General features: G+C 35.1%; 1 protein-coding gene across 1 annotated transcript in view; it reads left to right on the top strand.

Moving 5' to 3' along the window:
• The window catches only part of Lrp1b (LDL receptor related protein 1B), a 1807788-nt gene that overhangs the window by 853666 nt on the left and 934097 nt on the right, over nt 1-20025 (top strand). The window contains exon 7 of the mRNA XM_015479144.2: nt 9113-9275. Coding sequence (XP_015334630.1) covers nt 9113-9275 — 163 coding nt within the window. The remainder of the gene's footprint in view (nt 1-9112; nt 9276-20025) is intronic.

Here is a 20025-nt window from a genome sequence, read left to right as displayed (position 1 = left end):
TTGGGGTCACGTGACCACCACACCGGCAGGGCCTGATCCGGGCGTGGGCGAAGGATCTGCTCTGCCCCTACTCCAGTTGGGGTGACGTGTGTACCACGCTGGCAGGCCGCTGGGCCTGACCCGCCAGTCTGTCACAGGTCTGCTTACCTTGCAAGTGCGGGCGGCGGCTCTGCCCTGCCCTTCCTACCACGCCCGTGTACCACTGGGTCGCGGGTCTGCCCACCTTGCGGGCACGGGTGGCGGCTCCGCTCCGCCCCTTCTCCAATTCACAAATTCTTAAAACTTAAAAATAATAGTAGAAACCAGTTGTGTAGAATTATGGAATAAATATATACAATTAAAATAGCTAAAACAACTGGAGGTAAATAAAGAGGGTTGGAATGAAAACTCCTATATTTTACCTTAAGTCTCCTTGAGGTTTTTTACTTTTTATATCATGCACATTTACTGCATGATACAAATAAAAATTATGTTTGAGGCAAAGTAATTTCCTGATTTTATGATGTAATTAGAATAAAACCCGTCATCTTACCATGGATTATATGCCCCTTCCTTCCGATGTCTGCTGTTTCATCCCTAACTCACTCACATTTTAACTACGATATAGCTCCTTCCACCAGGCTCTCCTATTTTAGAATATGGCATTCTCATGTCTGCTTGGTAGGCCCTAGACTCAAATCTCCACATGGCTAGCATTTTCTTGTCATTCTCAGTTCAAATACCAACCCTCTCGAGATGCTTTCTCTGACCAGTCACTCTCTCAGTTATCCTGTTTTATTTTCTTCATAACACTAATGCCATCTGACTCTGATATTCTTGAAAATAACACAAGATAAAGGATGCATGTGTAGCATGTATAGAGGTACCCAAATGCAATAGTTTGGGTATAAAAACCATATATTTTAAAAAAGAAAACAGTAATTTTCAAGAAAGATTGCCTGTCTTTACATTTTTAGTTTTATTTATGAGCATTTCTGGAATATCCTCTGTTTTCAGCATTACTGCCATACTATGACTAGGTCAATTTAAACAGTTATTGATATAGGTAGTCTAGTTATAGGTCTAGTATAGATACAGGTCTAAAAATGAGATCCAATTGCTGAGAAGTCAACAAAATTTGACTTTAAAACTACACAGATTCAACAAATTAATGAGCTATGTATTACTGCATAACAAAGTATGCCAAATTTATTGGTTTTAAAACAGTAAACATCTATTATCTTGAAATTTCTATTGGTCAGAAATTCAGGAGTGACCCAGTTATGTGGTTCTATTTACAGTTTCTGTTATGAGGCTACAATCACGATGTAGTCCAGGAACACGGGCATCTGGGGCCTTAACTGGACTGCTAGTTTGCCTTCCTGGCTTCTCCTGTGACTGTTGGTAGGATGTTCAGTTTCTTGAACCAAGGACCTCTGCACAGTATCTCATAGTATGGCAGCTGGTCCCGGGGAGAAAAAAATGGAAGTTACCATGCCATTTGTGACTAATACTTCCACTTTATTGTTTCTGTAATATTGTGTTTGATAGAAGGGGAGTCACCAAGTTTAGTGCACACTAATAAAAAGGATCAATCACTGCCTCTTGAAAGGAGGTGTTTCAAATAACCTATGGATATATTTTTAAAACATGAAAGCTACTGAGTGCCTATATTATCATTGATTAACATTTAATTTCTTTACTTAGTTCTGCAGTATTTTCTAGGACACATGGATGTCAAGCTTTCACAAAGTTGTAAACTAAAGGGCAGTCTCTTATTTCTCATTGGGAGGCAACTGATACCTATGCAACACCTACTGGAGGTCATCTTGCTGTGTTCTTGTTGCTTATTTTCTGACTTAACGCACTTAGCCCTTCTTAAACTGAATATTTTGGTTGTTTAAATCAGGAAAATAGCTTTTAAATGTTAGTGTTCTTTTCAAAAATATATTCTAATAAAAAGGCTAAGTTGAATTAATAATATAGTGTTTGCTTTAATTATATTGTAATCAATTTTACTATAATCATACAAGGGAACTCTAATCCAATGTTGTTTTAGATAGTTTTTGCTTGATATATATGTTTTTTTATAGCTTTGAAAGTTAGTTGAACATATAAAAACTTGGAAGATTTTAGCTGAAATCCAAAATCCATATTTTCAGCTTCTCTGAAATAATGAATCATTTTTCTATCAAAACAAGTAGATGAAGATGAGCCTGACTTGTTAGGTGTATAATTTCTAGCATTTGTCTAGAGTTGATATAGTCCCTATTAGCAACTTTGGGTTATTTATGTTATCTTTTTGATCCTTATGGACATTTAAGTAACCATTTGTGGCTAGTTGAAGATCACATATCAAACAGTTAAAGAAGAAATCAAATACTGATCTTTGTTGATATATAATTTCCAAAAAGTTAAAAACACAATTTATGCAAATATATAATACACAGGTATCAAGAATAATACAATTGTAAGCATTAATTTAATGTCTCCTACCTGATGGGAAATGTTTATAATTTACTTATCAATCTATAAAGTAATATCTAAATTCTTAGAGAATGTGCTTAATAATCAATATTAAGTTATAAGTCAATCAAAGATTTATTTCCCAGAAGAATTAGCTAGTTTTGCTGAGCTCTTATTAGACAATGGTCTAGAATGACATTAAAATCACAGATATCCAATTTATATTTTTTCTTTAAGAAATTGAAGTTTAATTCTCAATAATTTTGAGGCAGGGACCACTCTTTTAAATAATTCTTAAGTACATTTATTGGTTTGCTAGAGCTGTCTTAACGAAACACTGATTGTGGCTAGAATAAAGAAAAACAAAAAACATTGATTTGTACATTTTTAGAGGTCGGGAATCCAAGACAAAAATGCCCACAAGGTTGAATTCCCCTGAGTACTCTTTTCCCAGTGGTCACCTTGCCACCTTCTTATATGTCCTGTATAGTCTTTTCCTTGCACATGCATCTTTGGTATCTCCCTGAATGTTCTTATCTTGTCCCATGAGGACACAAGTCAGATTTGATCAGGCATGAAACTAATGACCTCTTTTTAACTTAATCACCTATTTAAAGACCTTATCTTCCAGTAAAATCACATTTTGAGGTTCTGGGGGTTAAGGTTGCAACATAGAAATCTGGGGAGTACAAAGTTTAATCCATAACTGTATATATTGCTTTTTAGTGAATTTAAAAATGTTTAGGATCTACACTCATCAACTCTGGCAATTAATTACTTGCTTTATGGCATAATAAAAAAATCTGATGTATCAGTCAATTTTGAAATATAAGAATTCATTACTTTTTCTTGTTATTTTTCCCTTGAATTTTATTTCAATTAATTTCCACTGAATACAACTTTAAGTTGTTAAATCTGATGAATAATTTTTTTTAAGATTGTTAATTATTTCTTACATTTATATAGTTCTTTCCAGGTTTTGAAATACTTTCAGTATTCCTTTATATATCATCTTACTTTTTGCCAATATGCATATTAGACTAAATTTTATTTTAGAAGGTGAGTGGTCTATATTTTCAAATATTTTAAAAATGAAAAAGAAAATCTCAATAACTTTTGGTAAATAAGAAATTCTGAGTGACCAAAGGAACAGTCATTTCAAAGAAACAAGGAGCAAAATCCAGGGGACCTTTGGTTGAAGAAAGAATAAAAAGCAACTAGGAAAATGCATTAACAGAAAGACATTTAAAACTCTGTTCTGGGGCTGGGGTGTGCTCAAGTGGTAGCGTGCTTGCCTGGCATGCGTGTGGCCCGGGTTCGATCCTCAGCACCACATACAAACAAAGATGTTGTGTCTTCTGAAAACTAAAAAATAATAAATATTAAAATTCTCTCTCTCTCTTAAAAAAAAACCCCTCTGTTCTAGTAATAGTAAAGTAATAGCAAAGTATTAAGTTTTTTGTTTTAGCAACATCATAAAATGATTATGGTTATCTTCAATAATCTCCTAAGGATTTTGTTATATTTCAACAAATAAAGACGAAATAATCAATATGTTGTCTAGAAAAGCCATCTGTCTTCTACAATGCTCAGATCACTTCCAGAATTCTTGATATAGAAAAAAAATTCAGACATATAAAAATCTTCAATGCCATGCTGATGAGAATAAAAGCTTATGCTTTGGGAAGTATTCAGTGGTGTTCCCAGAAGCTGCTCTAAAACCACCTTGGAGGGAAGAGCCTAGATCATATGCTCCCTACTCCAGAAATAGTCAAATTGATAGAAAAATAGGTTTTATATAAAGACAGCTTTAAAGGAAGTTGGAAGAAATTTGTTTCAAAAGTTCCACCTCTGAAATTCCTAAAATTGAGCAAAATTTTATAGGAAGAAGAAGCAGTTGCAGGTTAGTAAAACAAAAGTTGGGAAATGGACATATACAGATTTAGTTAGCCTGTGTTAGGCCAGGACAGGGGCCATCTTCGCTCTGTCTGTTTTAGTGCCTGTTAAGGTAGTAGGGGTGAGGGTCACAGGCCCTTTAGCTTTCTTCTCTCAGCAGAAGTTGCTGTTAATTCAAGAGGGGAGGGGACACATTCAGTCTATTTCAATTATTGTTAAATTTGTCCAATTCTATCTATCTATATCCACTTATATCTACCTACCTGCCTGCCTGTTTCTGTTGTAGGGATCAGGAGGGGTAATAAGTATCATCACCCTTCACAAGAGTCATAGTGGATTTTATAGCAAAAGACAAGTTAATAAGAGGAAAGCAAAGTAATTTTATTTAATCAAAATTTTCCATGAGAAAACTGTTTATGGATATACTTCATTTATTCATGAGGAATGGACCATCCATGTAGGAAAGTGATTGGACAAAAAGGGCATGATAAAATGGTAATAGTTTGAGGAGAGAATCCAGCAAGGCTTACTCCTTCATGTAGAGCCAGGACCACTCTGGAATAAAGGTCTTACCACCTACTGTCAGTAATATGGGTAAGAGAATTTCTTTATGACCAGATACTCCAGTGAAAGCTGGGAGAAGTTTAGAATAATAAATCTAGGTATTATGGCTTACTTTGGGGAAAAAGAATTTCAGGTTTCTCTGCTCCTCCTTGGAAAAGAGAAATTGTAGTTTCTATGGTTCATTTTTGGAAAGAGGGAAAAAGAATCAAGAGGGAAGGAGAAATGTGAAGAGATTTTGCTTCTGATGCCTTCTAATCTCCTTGGTTCACAGTACACCAGATTTTGAAGTATCATTTTCTGAGCACCAACATTATCTGTATCTGTTTATTTCTTGGCTTGCTTGCTTGAACTGTATGTCTAATTGCCTAATCTTTCCAATCTTAATACAAATTACATTAAAGACAGAAACTTCAATTGTAAGAAAAAGAAACAAAACCAATTCCCCAAGATTACTAAGTGTTTGACTAATTAATCTCTTCAGTGAGACCTCACTGCTCTCACTGCTTCAAATGTGGACTGCTGTTAAGGATTCCTATTGTTTTAGTAGCAGAGAATCTTTCTGAAATGATAAAGAATTGAAAGAAGGTAGGAATGCTGTCAAACAGCTCTTTTGTCTGAAATTACAATTGCTCAGACTATAGCAACTGCAGGCTCAGCATGAGGGATGGGGCCTTGAATGTACACTGGCATATACTTGACCTAAACCCAAGGTATTTGAAATGGCATTTAAAGCAGTGAGTTCTGAGCCCTTGCTGATATAATAATGTAAAAAAAGATTCAAAAGCAAAACAAAGCATGCTTTTCCAACTTTTGAGGAGACAAATAATTCAGACTTTTAAAAATCCTGATTGCTGAGTTGGCTGATAAAAATCTCCTTGCAGTTTGGGTAACATTTAAATATTTATGTTTTCATAGAAAGCTACATAATTCAGGAATGAAAGTATAATAGATGACCTAAAAAAATCTGTGTCCAATGAATTGCAATATTTGCTTTCTGCTTATCCTTATAGGACATGACAGAATGTCCCACAAAGTTGCCACTTTCTCTACCTTGTTTTGACAGTATACCATTATGAATGGTAATGCTGGCATATATGATTATGTTTGTCTCTCTGTTGAGAGATCATTGTTCACTGAAGCAGCATGTTACTGAGGAAATATTTTGAGGCTGAGAGTAGGAAAAATGTTTAGATTCAGATTAAAGAAATTCACTCTTCCAGAGGGGAGAAAAAAATTCTGTACCCATGTTTGTTTCTCCAGCTGGTATCCTGCAAATTTGACTAAAAAGGATAGAGAAACATGTTTATGTAGTGTAAGCTTTATGTGATAGGGGAGTCTTTGTAAGAAATGAAAACCTGCTAAAATGATTAGATGTGAGTATATTTATACTAGGTTCAATGAAGCATAAAAAGTCACAGAAAAACATGGTGGGACATGGGTATGAGGTAAGGATAATCAACTGGGATAAATTTAGCAAGGTTTGCTTAGTCGAATTCTTCTCAGTGTCCTTTTGACTTTGGGATTAAGGGTGTTGTTCTCCATTGGGAGTAGGGATGCTATCTCTCACATGAGGTTTTAATGACCTGCTTCAGGGTGCAGAAGGGAGGTCAGAGAGCCTTTCTTACACTTGCTCTTTCTCAGCTTCATTCAGCTTAAAATATTCAGTATTCCAATGTGCCCAATGTTAGAAAAGGCTGTTATGAATTCTGTCATTCTCTTTAGTCAATTAAGGTCTATACAGAATCCAAGCAAGGAAATATCAAAGTGTTAGCAGGGATTACACTTGTCTCTCTACTCTTGTGTTCTCACAAGAGATTTCAAGCAAGACATAAGACATAGTAAAAGTATAACAAAGTGTATTAGGAAGGAAAGAGGAAACATTTTCAAAAAGGAGAGTGCATTGTCTCACAGAAGTGATTGACAACCTTCTTCTTTGTGTCCCAGCTTTTACTGAGGTTTAATGAAAAGTCTTTGAAGAATCCTGTCCACCTCCTTAAATGACTGCTGGATAATAGTATTGGATACCTAAATCCCTACTGCTCAGGTTTCTCTCCATAAGTACCCAAGAAAAACCCGTGGTAGAGGCAGAATGTGGAGAAAATTTACAATTACAGGAAGAGTAAAATAATCTGTTAAAGATCTAAAGATCCATGTATACTGTTTCTAAATGGAACTTGTTCTTACAGATTTTGTAGTTTGTAGGCTTTGCTTTTAATTGTTTTGCTTCCCTGAGTTTTAGAATCATTGGTCTATGTAAAGGTCACAGATGGCCCTTTTTATCCTTGCTGGTCATAAGTCAGGGTAATTTGTGTTTCGTTCTATATAGAGAGACTTTGCACATGTATTCCTTAACCCCAATAACCCAAGTTGCTTATCATAAGTTGTAATATATTCTATTTATTTAAGCTTGAGAAAGGCCAGAATTGTCTTGCGTAAATTGCTTTAAAAAAACCAAAATGAAACAAACAAACAAAAAAAAAACATGTATAGAGAGCTAGCATAGGTTCAGTCAATCGAATTATCCCCTTGGCTTCATGTTCCTTCCACTCATGTCTATTACCTATCAAAAGTATATAGAAGCTTCTCCTTATCCTCAGTTTTGATTTCTGTGGTTTCCATTACTTATGGTTAATTGTGGTCATCAGAGTAGAATAAGATATTTAGAGAGAGAAAGGAGGAAAGAGACCATGATAACACATTTATATAAATGCAATGTAAAATTTCATTGCTATATTTTATTATTGCTTTTCTTACTATGCTTAATTTATTTTTTATTTATTCTAATTTGTTATATGACAGCAGAGTGCCTTTCAATTCATATTACACATCTAGAGCACAATTTTTCATGTCTCTGGTTATACACAAAGTAGAGTCACATCATTCATGTCTTCATATATGTACTTAGAATAATGATGTCCATCACATTGCTATGCTTAATTTATAAATAAAATTTATTATAAGTGTGTATATATGGGAAAAATACAGTATGCCTAGATTTTTGGTACTACTAATAGTTTCAGTCATCTACTAAGTGTTCCTGAATATATATCTTATGAATAGGGAGGGACTACTACAATTTTTAAAAATCAAAAGCATGGCATTCGTAAAAAAAATAATGAACATGGGCCAGAAATGGATATATGGCATTATTGAAGGAACCAGACCAGTATTGCTGGTCTAATAGCATTACTGAAATTGGATATCTGGATATGGATAGCAGTTTAAAGAATAATGTTTATATGAAATTTATAAATTAGATAAAAATTGCTTCACGCCTCATGAGGTAATAAAATCATACTCTTTTGGGTTCTTCTCTTTTTATTTTTTTACCAGTTAACTATCAACAAATTAGCATGCACTTTCACAGCGTATAAGTTTGATCAAATAAACAATGCTTAAATCAAACAGGTACATTATTCGAGAGCTGTGCTATTCACAGAAGCCATCAGCTACCCATGCAATTTGAATTTAAATTGAAATTAATAAAAATATAATACATTAAAGATTCCATTTCTCAGTCATAGTAGCCACATGTTAAATGCTCAATAGACATGTGTGGTAGCACCTACTTTATTAAACAGTGTAGATATGGGATATTCCATTCATCTCTTGAATCCGTCCTTGACCAGGTCTTTTTCACAGTGCATAAATAAGTACATCATTGGAAAAAGACTGTCACCCCTTCATTTTCTTTATTTCCAAGTTTTTCATACTTTTTGTAAATAAACATTTTATAGCTCTGTCTTCTCACCTTCTCCATATGTTTCTTTTTTTGTTTTTAAAATAATATGGATCTGAAAACCAGGATTTGCCTTAAGTTCATAAAAGTTATTTACTTCTCGTATCACTATAGTTTTTATTTGTGCCATTGAACCTGTTGTGTTCATTGGATTAAATGAACTAGTTGGACAAATGCAAAAAGTAAAGGAAAGTTTATATTTTAAAAACCTATATTCAGAAATCCCTTTTTCCATTTGAGTGGCCTATCTCCAATCTTTATATAATGAGAAGGTATGAAGAAGCAATCATTATTTTATATAATCAAGTCACTCATTTTGACATAGCAAGAGATTTTCTTTGTAATTTCTTACCATAAAAGTTCCTGTACTTTTGAAATGTCCTCTGTGATGGCAGACATATGTACTCTTTGGCTTATGATGCTAGGTATGCTCCTATGATTCAATGGTTTTATGTATATGTTTTTCAGATGTGGAACAAATGGCGATTGATTGGCTCACCAGAAATCTCTATTTTGTGGACCATGTCAGTGACCGGATCTTTGTTTGTAATTATAATGGATCTGTGTGTGTCACCCTGATTGATCTGGAGCTTCATAATCCTAAGGCAATAGCAGTAGATCCCATAGCAGGGTAAGAAATTCTTCTTTATCATGTTTGGTCTGTGAAAGTTTCCCCTGAGAAAAAAATGATCAAAGTCTGACAAGAGTTGTGGAGAATGATAAGACTACAGGCTCAAAATTTTAAAAGAAAATTGTTGATTTTTACATCTGTATTGCAGGAAGGAAAAGAAAGCTATAAGTCACAATTCAGAAGCTGGGAATACTGTTTTCTTAGCAGATCAATATTACAGGCCTAACCTAAGACACACACAACCTTCTAACCTCCTATGAATTGCTTTATCACCAGACAAGAGCCTCAGGATAGTTTTAGGTTAAAGAGATGAGCTGTGTTGAGACTTAGCAAAGGACCTTGTAGTTAGCAAGTTTCACAAATGCTACTCGAAAGGTGCACTGTTAACACACTTAGGTTCAGCATGACATTTAGCATTTATAAAAGGAGGACAATATACTTTCACCTGTATTACTGAAGAAATAGGGATATTTTTTGTCATAGTATAACTTTTTTTCTATAATGATGGATATGTAAACCCAATATTATTATGCAGTTATTATGCATCAGAATCCATCTTCATTTTTCTTAAAGTTTTTTTTTTTTTTAATTTTCAAACTAGTTTATTGGTTAAAAAGAAGGCCTTATACTCTATGACCTTCTATTTGATAATAGACTCATTCATCCTTTTTAATATTTCACAATTCATCAAAATACAGTCCTAAAGTGTTTAACTTCCCATCAACTTTGTTCTTATGGGTAGAAAGTCAAATCAATAGTGGAATTATGCCTTTATTTTACAGACATAGTGTAATATTTAAGTGTGAGGAATACAAAGGTTTGGAGTCCATTAACTTCCGTTTTTATGTCAGTCAGAATTAGGCAGGGATTCTGTCCAGCAATGACATTGTCTGCCACTCTATCTGAAGGAATAGTTATTTTTGAAGATGTAAATTATAGCAAAGATTTAAAAAAAAAAACTGAACTTTTTATTCTTGTTATTGTTTTAATAGTCCTCAGGCAGTTCAAGCTGAAATGTCTGATGGAACATATCTTAAACTGCCATAAGCCTCCACTCAATAAATGGGAAAATATTTACTGAAGAAACAGCTGTCATCCATATGTGGACTTTTGTCACTCTTTACTTAAAGTCTGATTGAATATTAAGATGCATCATCACAATGGTTCTGATTTTGACAAGAACAGCTTGCACATTGAGAACTTTGCTAGGGAGGCTGTGTAATATAATTCTTGAATGTAGCTCTATTTGTATTTGTGGCAGATGGTTACTTGACTGCAGCGATGCTTCAAAAGACATTAGTAAAAGAAGTTGTATTTAAACTGATTTGTTTGGGTGGTTGGATAAGGGTAGTAAGAAAGAATTGGAAATTTACAAATGTGTTAACAACATTCTTTTGGCATCCCATTTAGAGATATATTTGCTTGCATGTTTTTCCCAGGATGTACTAACTGAATTTCAAATTAGTCTTTAGACAGTTTTGCCTGTCCAAAATGTTAAGAGGTAAAGCTACTGTGCTTCTCCTCTTTATACTACTACTCTTAACAGTTCTGGTTTTTGAAAGCAAAGATCTAGAGATTCCTTCCAAATAAAACTGCCAATCTGAAATATATGTGAACCTCATCTCTCTCTATGAACAACATATTTTATGTTTTCAGGTTTCCTATTTCTCCCTGTCTTTATGTGAAATAACTATATTTTGTCATTTTTGTCAACGAAAATTAGGAGTAGAAAACCCCCACTTTGTTTGCACTTATTCTCCACTGGATTCCTTTGGGCCTAGTAACTGTTTAAGTGTAATTTTGTCATGTATCATTTATCACAATAGGTTCTTTGGAATTTTTTGTTTGCTATATCTCTCTAGCACAGTTTTTCAATCACGAAGTGTAGATATCAGAGAAGCATAAGCTCTGCTCTTTTAAAATATAGGTCTCTGTGCAATAGAATATTTTCAGCTATATTCTACTATTTTCTTGATGGAAATTTGGCTAAGATTAATGTGATGCTATCTAGGAAAGTAACAGTTTTTGTTTTGTTTTGTTTTCTTTAGCTTTCCTTTAACTTGGGCTTGCTTCAGAGTAATGCGGACAGTTTGGATAGAATACACCCACATTAACTACCAAAGGGGAAATGTCCCAGCACTAAAACTTCTCCTACTTTTTTCTAATTGTGCAAGGTGACATACACACCTGCCTGTTTATCACTTGTCTGCTGAAATTCAGTTTAAAAATATCAGAATGCACTGACCATCTGACCTAACTCTCAGCTTGACTTTAATAGGTTTGCCAATGGAAGGAGATTTGCCTCACTTCCCAAAAGACTGCATTGAAATAATAACATTCATTTAACCATATTTTTAACTTGACTTTTCTTAACCTCGTATTTCCTTTGTTACGTTATGGAATGAACATTATTATTTTTCTAAATGTCTTCTTTGCTTTTCGTTCATTCCAGTTTAGATAGTGAGTACAATTTTTCTTTGGGCTCTTATTCTGTCTTGACCCAGGCTCTAATCCAAATTGGTCAAGAAAGGTTTGTTTGTTTGTTTAGTGAAACTTGTTTGTACATTTTCTTAAATTTTCAGATGTTGATGTTGACTCATTAACTCAGGCTATTTTTGCTGGAGGTAGTTATTGAGATTTTCTTCCTTTTTTCAAAGTGTTTGCAATATTTCCTTACAATGGCTCCTTGAAAATTTTTCAGAAATACTTTCTATGGAATCATTGCTGTTGGAAGGTGGCATAAAGATAGTCCAACCAGCATCAAAACTATTGTTTCTGTCTTTTTCATGGTTAAGAGCTTGGTACTAGCATCACTCTCCCTGAAATCAAATTTTGACTTCACCAGCTACAAATTGTGTGATGCTTCTTTGGACCTTTGTTTTCTCACCACCAAAATGTGAATAATGATTCACAGCCTGCAGGGCTTTGGGAGGATTAAAAAGGTCAAACCCTTGAAATGTTTTAATAGTTCTCAGTTGTAGACTATGAAAGTGTTTTTCCTCCATATTGCTTCAAGTAAGTACTAATATTTTTGATAGTTATGACACCATTATGAGTAGAGTGATGAGACTAATGTCTTACCCCATCAGGGATAACCATATTTCATCTCCTTTCCCTTCCTCCTACAAGCTTTCCAAAGGTTTATTTTATATAGTCTAAATTTAGCATATGATAAAGTAATGGAGAAGAGTAGAGGAAATAAGAAAAAATAAATGAGGGTATAGCCTAGAAATGAAGATGAAATTTGTATAGGGTGTTGGAGGAGAGAAGTTCATGGCCACTGTGGGTATGAGCATACAGGAGAGCAAGGACCTCTCTTGTCTAAGGCTAGGTTCATGCCTGAGACATCTATAAAAAATAAAAATAATAAACAAAGACATTAGGAGGAGAAGAACAAACAAATATATTTATTGTCAAGTTTTACATGACACAAGAGGCTTCAGAAATGAAACCCCAACGAAACAAGGAAATGTGTATTTTTATGCTAAGTTTAATGAAGAAGTGGGTGGTTATAGAGAAGTCTGGACAAAAGGGGTGAGATCCAGGGGTCATAAACAGGTAGGGGTGATTTAGCAAGCCTGTTTGTCCTGATTGGATGTGTCCCTGTATTTTCAGAGATACAGGTGTTCCTTTCTTCCCAGTGCAGTGTGGGCACCTCTGACATGAAAGCCTTAGGACCTGAATAAGAACAAGATATATTCCATGTTTTTATGATTATGTCAAAATGAATTCTCCTGACATGTATAACTAAATAGAACCAATAGAAACAAAAAGAAAGAACGAAAACAAGCCTTAGGACCTTTGTCACAACAAACTCAGAGAATTTGTTTTTGGCCTGCTCCAAGGGAAAAGGGTTAAAGAAGGTGACTAAGTCACCTGCCTGTTTGTTTCTGCTGTTTTCTCAATTACTAACATGCCATCTTTCAGAGTAGCAGGGACTGAACCCCACCAAAGAGTGATGAGAGTAACCAAACAAACGCTATTTTAACATTTCAGTTTGTAAAATACACATTTGGATGAACTTCAATATTTTTCAAAAGATACAGGTAAAGAATAAAATTTCTTCTTAGTTACCTTTGTCTGTTAACTACATTTTTGAACATGACATTGCTTCAATAGTAAACTATGTAGTATCTGGGTCTAATGAAGGTTGTGACTATAGTCAAGAGTGGTGCTCAACATGAATCTGGTTCTAAGATGTAGCCCTCAGCTTTCTATTAAATTAAAACCCTCACACTGGATTTGAGACAAGAGTGCCTTTGACCATGAATATAAAATTGTTATAATAATATTGAAAGAAAGGGCACTGTTATGCTCGAAATCAGGACCCCCAAAGGACCACCAGAGACCAAGATGAATGTAAGCAGCAAAGAGGTGTTCCTTGCGAGCTAGCTCAGTCCTCCGTGCACACACGGCAACTGGTGATGTGACGCTGAGAGGCCCTAAGGCCAGGGTTTGCAGCAGTTTTATACTCTTTGGGGAAGGCAGGGACTTCACATATATCATAGCATCTCTTAGCAAATCATCACACACCGAGGGAAAATCATAAAACAACTCTAAAACATGATTAGCACATTCACTGGCGAGAACTAGTTGGGTAAGGGTGATTGGTTAGTACAAGAAGGGGATTCGTTTGAACTGATTGGTTAAAGCCACTAGGGGAGTATGTGCTAAACTACATGATTTCCCAACATGTTATCAACCACCATAAACTACTGGAAGAGTCATCTGGCATCCCAGTTATTTTCCCTGTTTCATGCTGATTGGTGGTTGCTAAGGGGTTGCTATGGGTCCTTACCTAGCCTGACTGAGTCAGGGACACCTGGCTCCACAGAGCTCTCCTATTATTTGTAGATAAACAATTCGACAGGGTGGGCATGTGCCTAGGAGTGCTCTGTGGGTCTTTCCAAGGACAAGGGTCCTGCCCCCTTCCTTGGACAGGCTTTGCTCTGAGGTAGAGGTTGGTTTCTCAGGCCCAAGTAATCATAAGCCAGGTAATTATTAGGAAAGCAGAGTAAAATTAAATAGATATTTTGATGAAGATATTGAAGGCAGAGTTGAAAAATTCGGAGAAATATATTTTGGGGGGACTTGTTATAGATCTCAGGTACAATTAAATTTATGTGAGAAGGCTAAATTGATGGAGGAAGGAAATTCCCCCATGTTAAGTAAAACAATAGAAAGTTACTGTTTTCCAAGTATAACGCGCATACCTTTGTTCTATGCAGGACATAATTTGACTTGCATAAAGTGGAAGATTTATTTGTGAGTCTGTGAACCCCCATCTATAGGAGGAAAGTGCATTCATTGTCTTTGTTTTCTAAAAGAGGAGGCTGTCTTCCAGGAGAGTGAAGCTCAAGCCTCAGAAGCTGAATTCATAGGGGAGTAACTGGCAATATTTAATAGTTAAAAGACCTCTTCCCATCACCCTCCTGCATCTCCTATGTTGGTGAAACTAATCATGGCTATGGAATTAAAGATAAAATCAAAGTGAACAGCAAACAAGGAGCATGTCTGACTGATGAAATTCTCCTCTGAGATGCTGTTTAAATGTAGGAAGCTGGAAAATGAAGCAGAATTGTCTATGGTACAGGAAAAGCTTTTAACAGGGAGATGTTCAGGGAAGATAGCAGTTTTCTCACCTGTATAGGTGGCTCTCAGACCAACCTATAACCGAAAGTTTGGTCCTTGTCCCCAATGCCAATTAATGCCAATTTCATAATGAGGGCATGGTTTTTGAGAAAAAGGAAAATGATGGTTTATCGCTTTGCTAGCAAAGGAGAAACACAGGGGACTCCTGTTCCAAAGGCTATGACTCTGCCCTTCAGGAAGGACAGGGATGGGGGAGGGAGTATTAAAGGAACTCTTCACATTCCAGGTGTGCTCTGGTAGAGGGTCCCAGGGCTCCCAGTTGGTGTGTTAGAATTCACTTGTTAATTTGGGAGATATTCACTTCCCAGATCCTCAGCAGTCATCTCCTCCCTGTAGTGGGTGTGTTCAAGGGTAGTTAACTAGGGGAAAAGGGAACACTGTCTCTCTAATCTTGTTGGGTGGGGGAGGGAGAGACAAGAGAAAAAAAAAACCTTTTTTTTTTTTTTTAATAAACTTTAGAGTAATGAGGGCTATATTCAGAAGGTGAAGGGACCATTTTTACAAAACCAGGTTCCAAGTTGAAAACTTTGCTTACAAAATTACTTGCAGTATGAAATAAGTAGAATTGTTAGAGTTATTTTGCTTTTAACCTTTTCAGCCTATATTGTGGGAAAATTAGGCCCTCAAATAGCGCCTCCAACCACCAATAACTACCTTCGGATTCAAGGACTGAGATGGTTTCAGAATTTCCATGCATTTGACAATTGAGAAGCATCTAAAGACAAGGACTGTTTTTTTTCCTCAAGGAGGTTGTTATTTTTGAGCACAGTGGGCTCATCTACAGTTAATAACTTATCTAATCTTTTCAAATTCTTACTTAACGTTTTGACAGGTTGCAAATTGTGAGTTCTCATTTTTTTTAGGAAAAAAACATATATCCATCACCAAGCTTAAAAAAAAAAAAAAACTTGATTTCTTAGCCTTCTTTATCACATACATACAGCTGGGTTTCCAAAAGCAGGGACACTTTCTCATTGTTTAAGGATAGGTACTTTTCTTTTCTTAAATTGACACTTAATAATTACACATGTTTGTGTGGTAGTGTTATATTTTTCATACATATATACAGGGTATACTGGTCACATTAGGGTATTAGCATACCCGTCATATCACCTCAAGCATTTATGATTTCCTTGTGTTGAGAACATTCAAAATCCTATTTCTAGATATTTTGAAATATATAGTGTTATTAAGCATAGTGACTGTTATCTTCCCTGAACATCTTCCTATTAAAACACTAGAATTTATTTCTCTTAATTATAACTCTACACCCACTAACCAAACATTGCATAACCACCTAACTGCACCCTTCTCAGCCCCTGGTGTATTGGCACCCCCTTTCTCCACAGAAAAGTCTTAGCTAGGCTTCTCCAAAAATCTTCACTGTGGATGATTTTAGGACTGTCAGCAAAAGAGTCTCTGCAAAAGAGTTCAATGTAGATAAACTTCCAATTTTCATGTTGCCCTGCTTTACTTACTTTGGCCACTGGCTGGGAAGAAATCAGCACTCCAGGTGCTGGACAACCCCCTTACTAGTTTTTCACAAACATGTACCCAGTATAGTAGTTTGTAGAAATGTGTAAACAAGGTCTCTGGCCTTGAGCTGGGGCTTCACAGAGATGTCTACATTTCTAAGATAAGAGAAGTTACCAACTGGGCTCCATGGTAACAGCTGGCAGGGGAGGAAAGAAAGGGGAAAAGCAGCTCTTCCCTTCTCAGGTGTTGTCCTTGAAGTGTTAACTTGCCCAGAATAGTGGGGAAAAAAACAAAAAACAAAACAAAACAACAAAAAAAACTGCTTTATGTGAACTTCTCCAGACTGGGAACTTCTGAGCCCCTCCCCTTACATGCTGGATATAAAATTCTGAAACTACCTGAACTCTGGGTTCAGGGGGTTGATTGATTACAGTAAAAGCTCTGCCCTCTAAACCTGGCTACAGCCAAATAAAACTGTTTTATGCTATCTTTGGTGCCTTGCCTAATCTGTCCCTACAATACTGATAACCATTATTCTCCTCTCTACCTTTGTAAGATAAACTTTTAAAGTGGAAAGATGGTATGTGTCTTTCTATGACTGGTTTGTTTCACTTAACATGGTATCCTCTAGTCTCATAAACTTATCCATGTTGTCATAGATAACAAAATTTCAGCTTTTTACACTTAAATAACATTTCATAGTTTGTATGTGTATGCCTACATGTACATACACACATATCTGTGTATATATGTATAATTTACAATACATATGTATATATGAATTTATGATGGAAACTTAGATGCTCCCACATCTTGAATATTACAAATAGTGCCAAGCAAACCTAGGAATAAAGATATCTTTTTGATAATATAATGCAAAAACATTTCTACTTGTTCTCCTTGTTATTATCTTTGTGTTTCTTTTCACTGTATAAGTTTTTATGTGTATTAAGTTTGTCTCTATATTACTGAGTTTACAATTTTGTTCCTCCTAACTATACTCAGTATATTCCTAGCCCTCTTTTTAATCATTACTATAAAAAAATATATATTCTTCTCTGAATTTCCACTCTGATTAATGCTGTTGATGTAAGTAGGTCAAGTAATAGAAAAATAACTGAATAGAGCTTAAAGAAGGAATTTATCATCTTAGAAATCTAGATTTAAGACAATCCCAGGGTTGATTACTTCACTGACTTAATATTATTGTTAAATACTTGAGCTCTTCCTATTCCTTTACTCTGGGATGTGATCTTCAGTATAATTTTTTCCCCCCCAGGCTATGGCCCTATAGACCTAAGAAGTCTGCTGACCTTCTAGGGATCCTATGTAGCACCACTAAAAAATAGTCATTTTTTCTCCTTTGGCATGGAAAAGGTTCCAGAGTAACCATCTCCTGTTTCTTAGTAAAAATTGGGGAGCATGTCCACACAAATGAGCCAGATCAGACTGTTTTCACCATTATCGGATAAAGTACAGACAGACATGGAAATGAAATTGGGGCTGGGTGCTTGCATGAAGAATGGAAAATGAATTCAGGGACTGACATCATCAATTACAACTACTGCTTTATGTCCAGCTCTTCCTCTTAAGCATTGACTGGTCTCATTTCTCTTAGTTTTTTTTTTTTTTTTTTTTTTTCTCATTTCACTCAAAAAACCTGTTTTAATGTGGACAATTTTTTTGTTTGTTTGTTTCAGATCCTCATTTCCCCTTCTGGGAGATTTCTTCCTTTTCTTTTTAACCACTGTCATTTAGAGTCTTTGGGAGGAATATTTTTCTTACCTTTTTTTCAAGGCAAGTGATACTTTTTTTTTTTATAATATGTTATGCAACACTGAGAAGAGGCTGAGGTAAGAGCATTCTGGATAGCAACCTTAGCATCCCTATTTTTATCTTTAAATACATAGTTTATGAAACGGATGGATTGTTTTTATTCTGTCAGATTCTCCAAAGATTTTGGAAGCTAAATGTACATTTCTAAACCACTGGGGCAGTAGTAAGTAAATTATTGTTTCACTTATGAAATAATTCTCAAGTGGCTGAAGAAAACTTCCCTACTCTCTGCCAGAGAATAGCTGATGTACTAAAAGAGTTGGTGCCAATATTAGAAAAGAAAGTTTTTATATTTTTCAAGAAGTTTAAAATTATTTCTAACTGTTCCCTACATGGAGTCCATGAGAACAAGAAATAAGTATGTGGCTTTTGAAAGTACTGGAAAAATTTTCCTGTATCAATCAGGTATGATCAGGATATCAAAGATGAAATGTTATGATCTATTCTCCAGTGGTTCTAAGAATATTATAAAAAAATTATACATGAAATATAAAATATTACAATTAGGAGATCTTGTTATTATAGTACACTAAATCACACAATAAAAAATACAGTGATTTATTTAAAATTTCTGAGGTAAATAATGTATGAGGCACAAAATTTCATTTTCAAACACTGAATCTTTGTTTAAAAACCCCACAGGGAAAGGGCAGACATTAAAACATTAAAATAAGTACTTGGCACCATTCTGCCTATTTCCACTCTCTAATGTACAAAATAACTTTTGAGATTTGTTGTAGGACATACAGCCATGTTCAACCAGGAAAGGAGGAGGACAAATGAAATCAGTATTTAGCTTCTGTGCTGAGTTCTTTTGTTCTGACTGCTGACACTTGCAGGATATTAAACTGAATTTGATATCTTCCCCTAGTCAGACTCTTAGAGGTTTAACTAGGGAGAAATTGTCCTAGCTCAGGATGCATGTTTTCTAACGTACAGTGGTGTTTACTCAAAATTTTCTTTTAGCCATATGTAAAGAAAGGCAAATGTTGACAGTATTGGCTTTTTTTTTGGTGGGTGTGAGATAATTGTGACAGTTAGTGAGATAACTGTCTTTGTAAGCAACTAGAGTTAAAATTGTGTAAAAAACTATTGACTAATAGTAAAAACTATTAGTAAAAAGACTATTGACTATGGTAAAATATGGCCTAATAACATCTTAAAATAATTTTATGTTTTGTGGGAAATAAAACTAATAATATTTGCATCTGATCTTTTTAATAATAATTGAAGATAATAATGAGAGCCTAATCAATAACTGATCTATTCAATAAATGCCAACATTTTCTAGATTTGACTTAGTATAATGTAAAATGAAATTAAAAGCAACATAAAAATAAGATATTCCTCACTTCTGGTAGCCTCCAGTCTAGTTCCCAAAATGGAATGTTCTTTTCTTTCTTTTTTTTTTTTTTGGTACCAGGTAGCTTAAGCACTGAACCACATCCCTAGCCTGTTTTTTTTTTTTTTTTTTATTGGTTGTTCAAAACATTATAAAGCTCTTGACATATCATATTTCATACATTAGATTCAAGTTGGTTATGAACTCCCAATTTTACCCCAAATAGAGATTGCAGAATCACATCGGTTACACATCCACATTTTTACATAATGCCCTATTAGTAACTGTTGTATTCTGCTACCTTTCCTATCCTCTACCATCCCCCCTCCCTCCCCTCCCATCTTCTCTCTCTACCCCATCCACTGTAATTCATATCTCTCCTTGTTTATTTTCCCATTCACCTCACAACCTCTTATATGTAATTTTGTATAACAATGAGGGTCT

Source organism: Marmota marmota, unplaced genomic scaffold (genome assembly GCF_001458135.2).
Source record: "Marmota marmota marmota unplaced genomic scaffold, marMar, whole genome shotgun sequence".
Lineage (NCBI taxonomy): Eukaryota > Metazoa > Chordata > Mammalia > Rodentia > Sciuridae > Marmota > Marmota marmota.
Note: the sequence above shows the minus strand (reverse complement) of the source record. Positions and strands in the feature narration are given on the sequence as shown.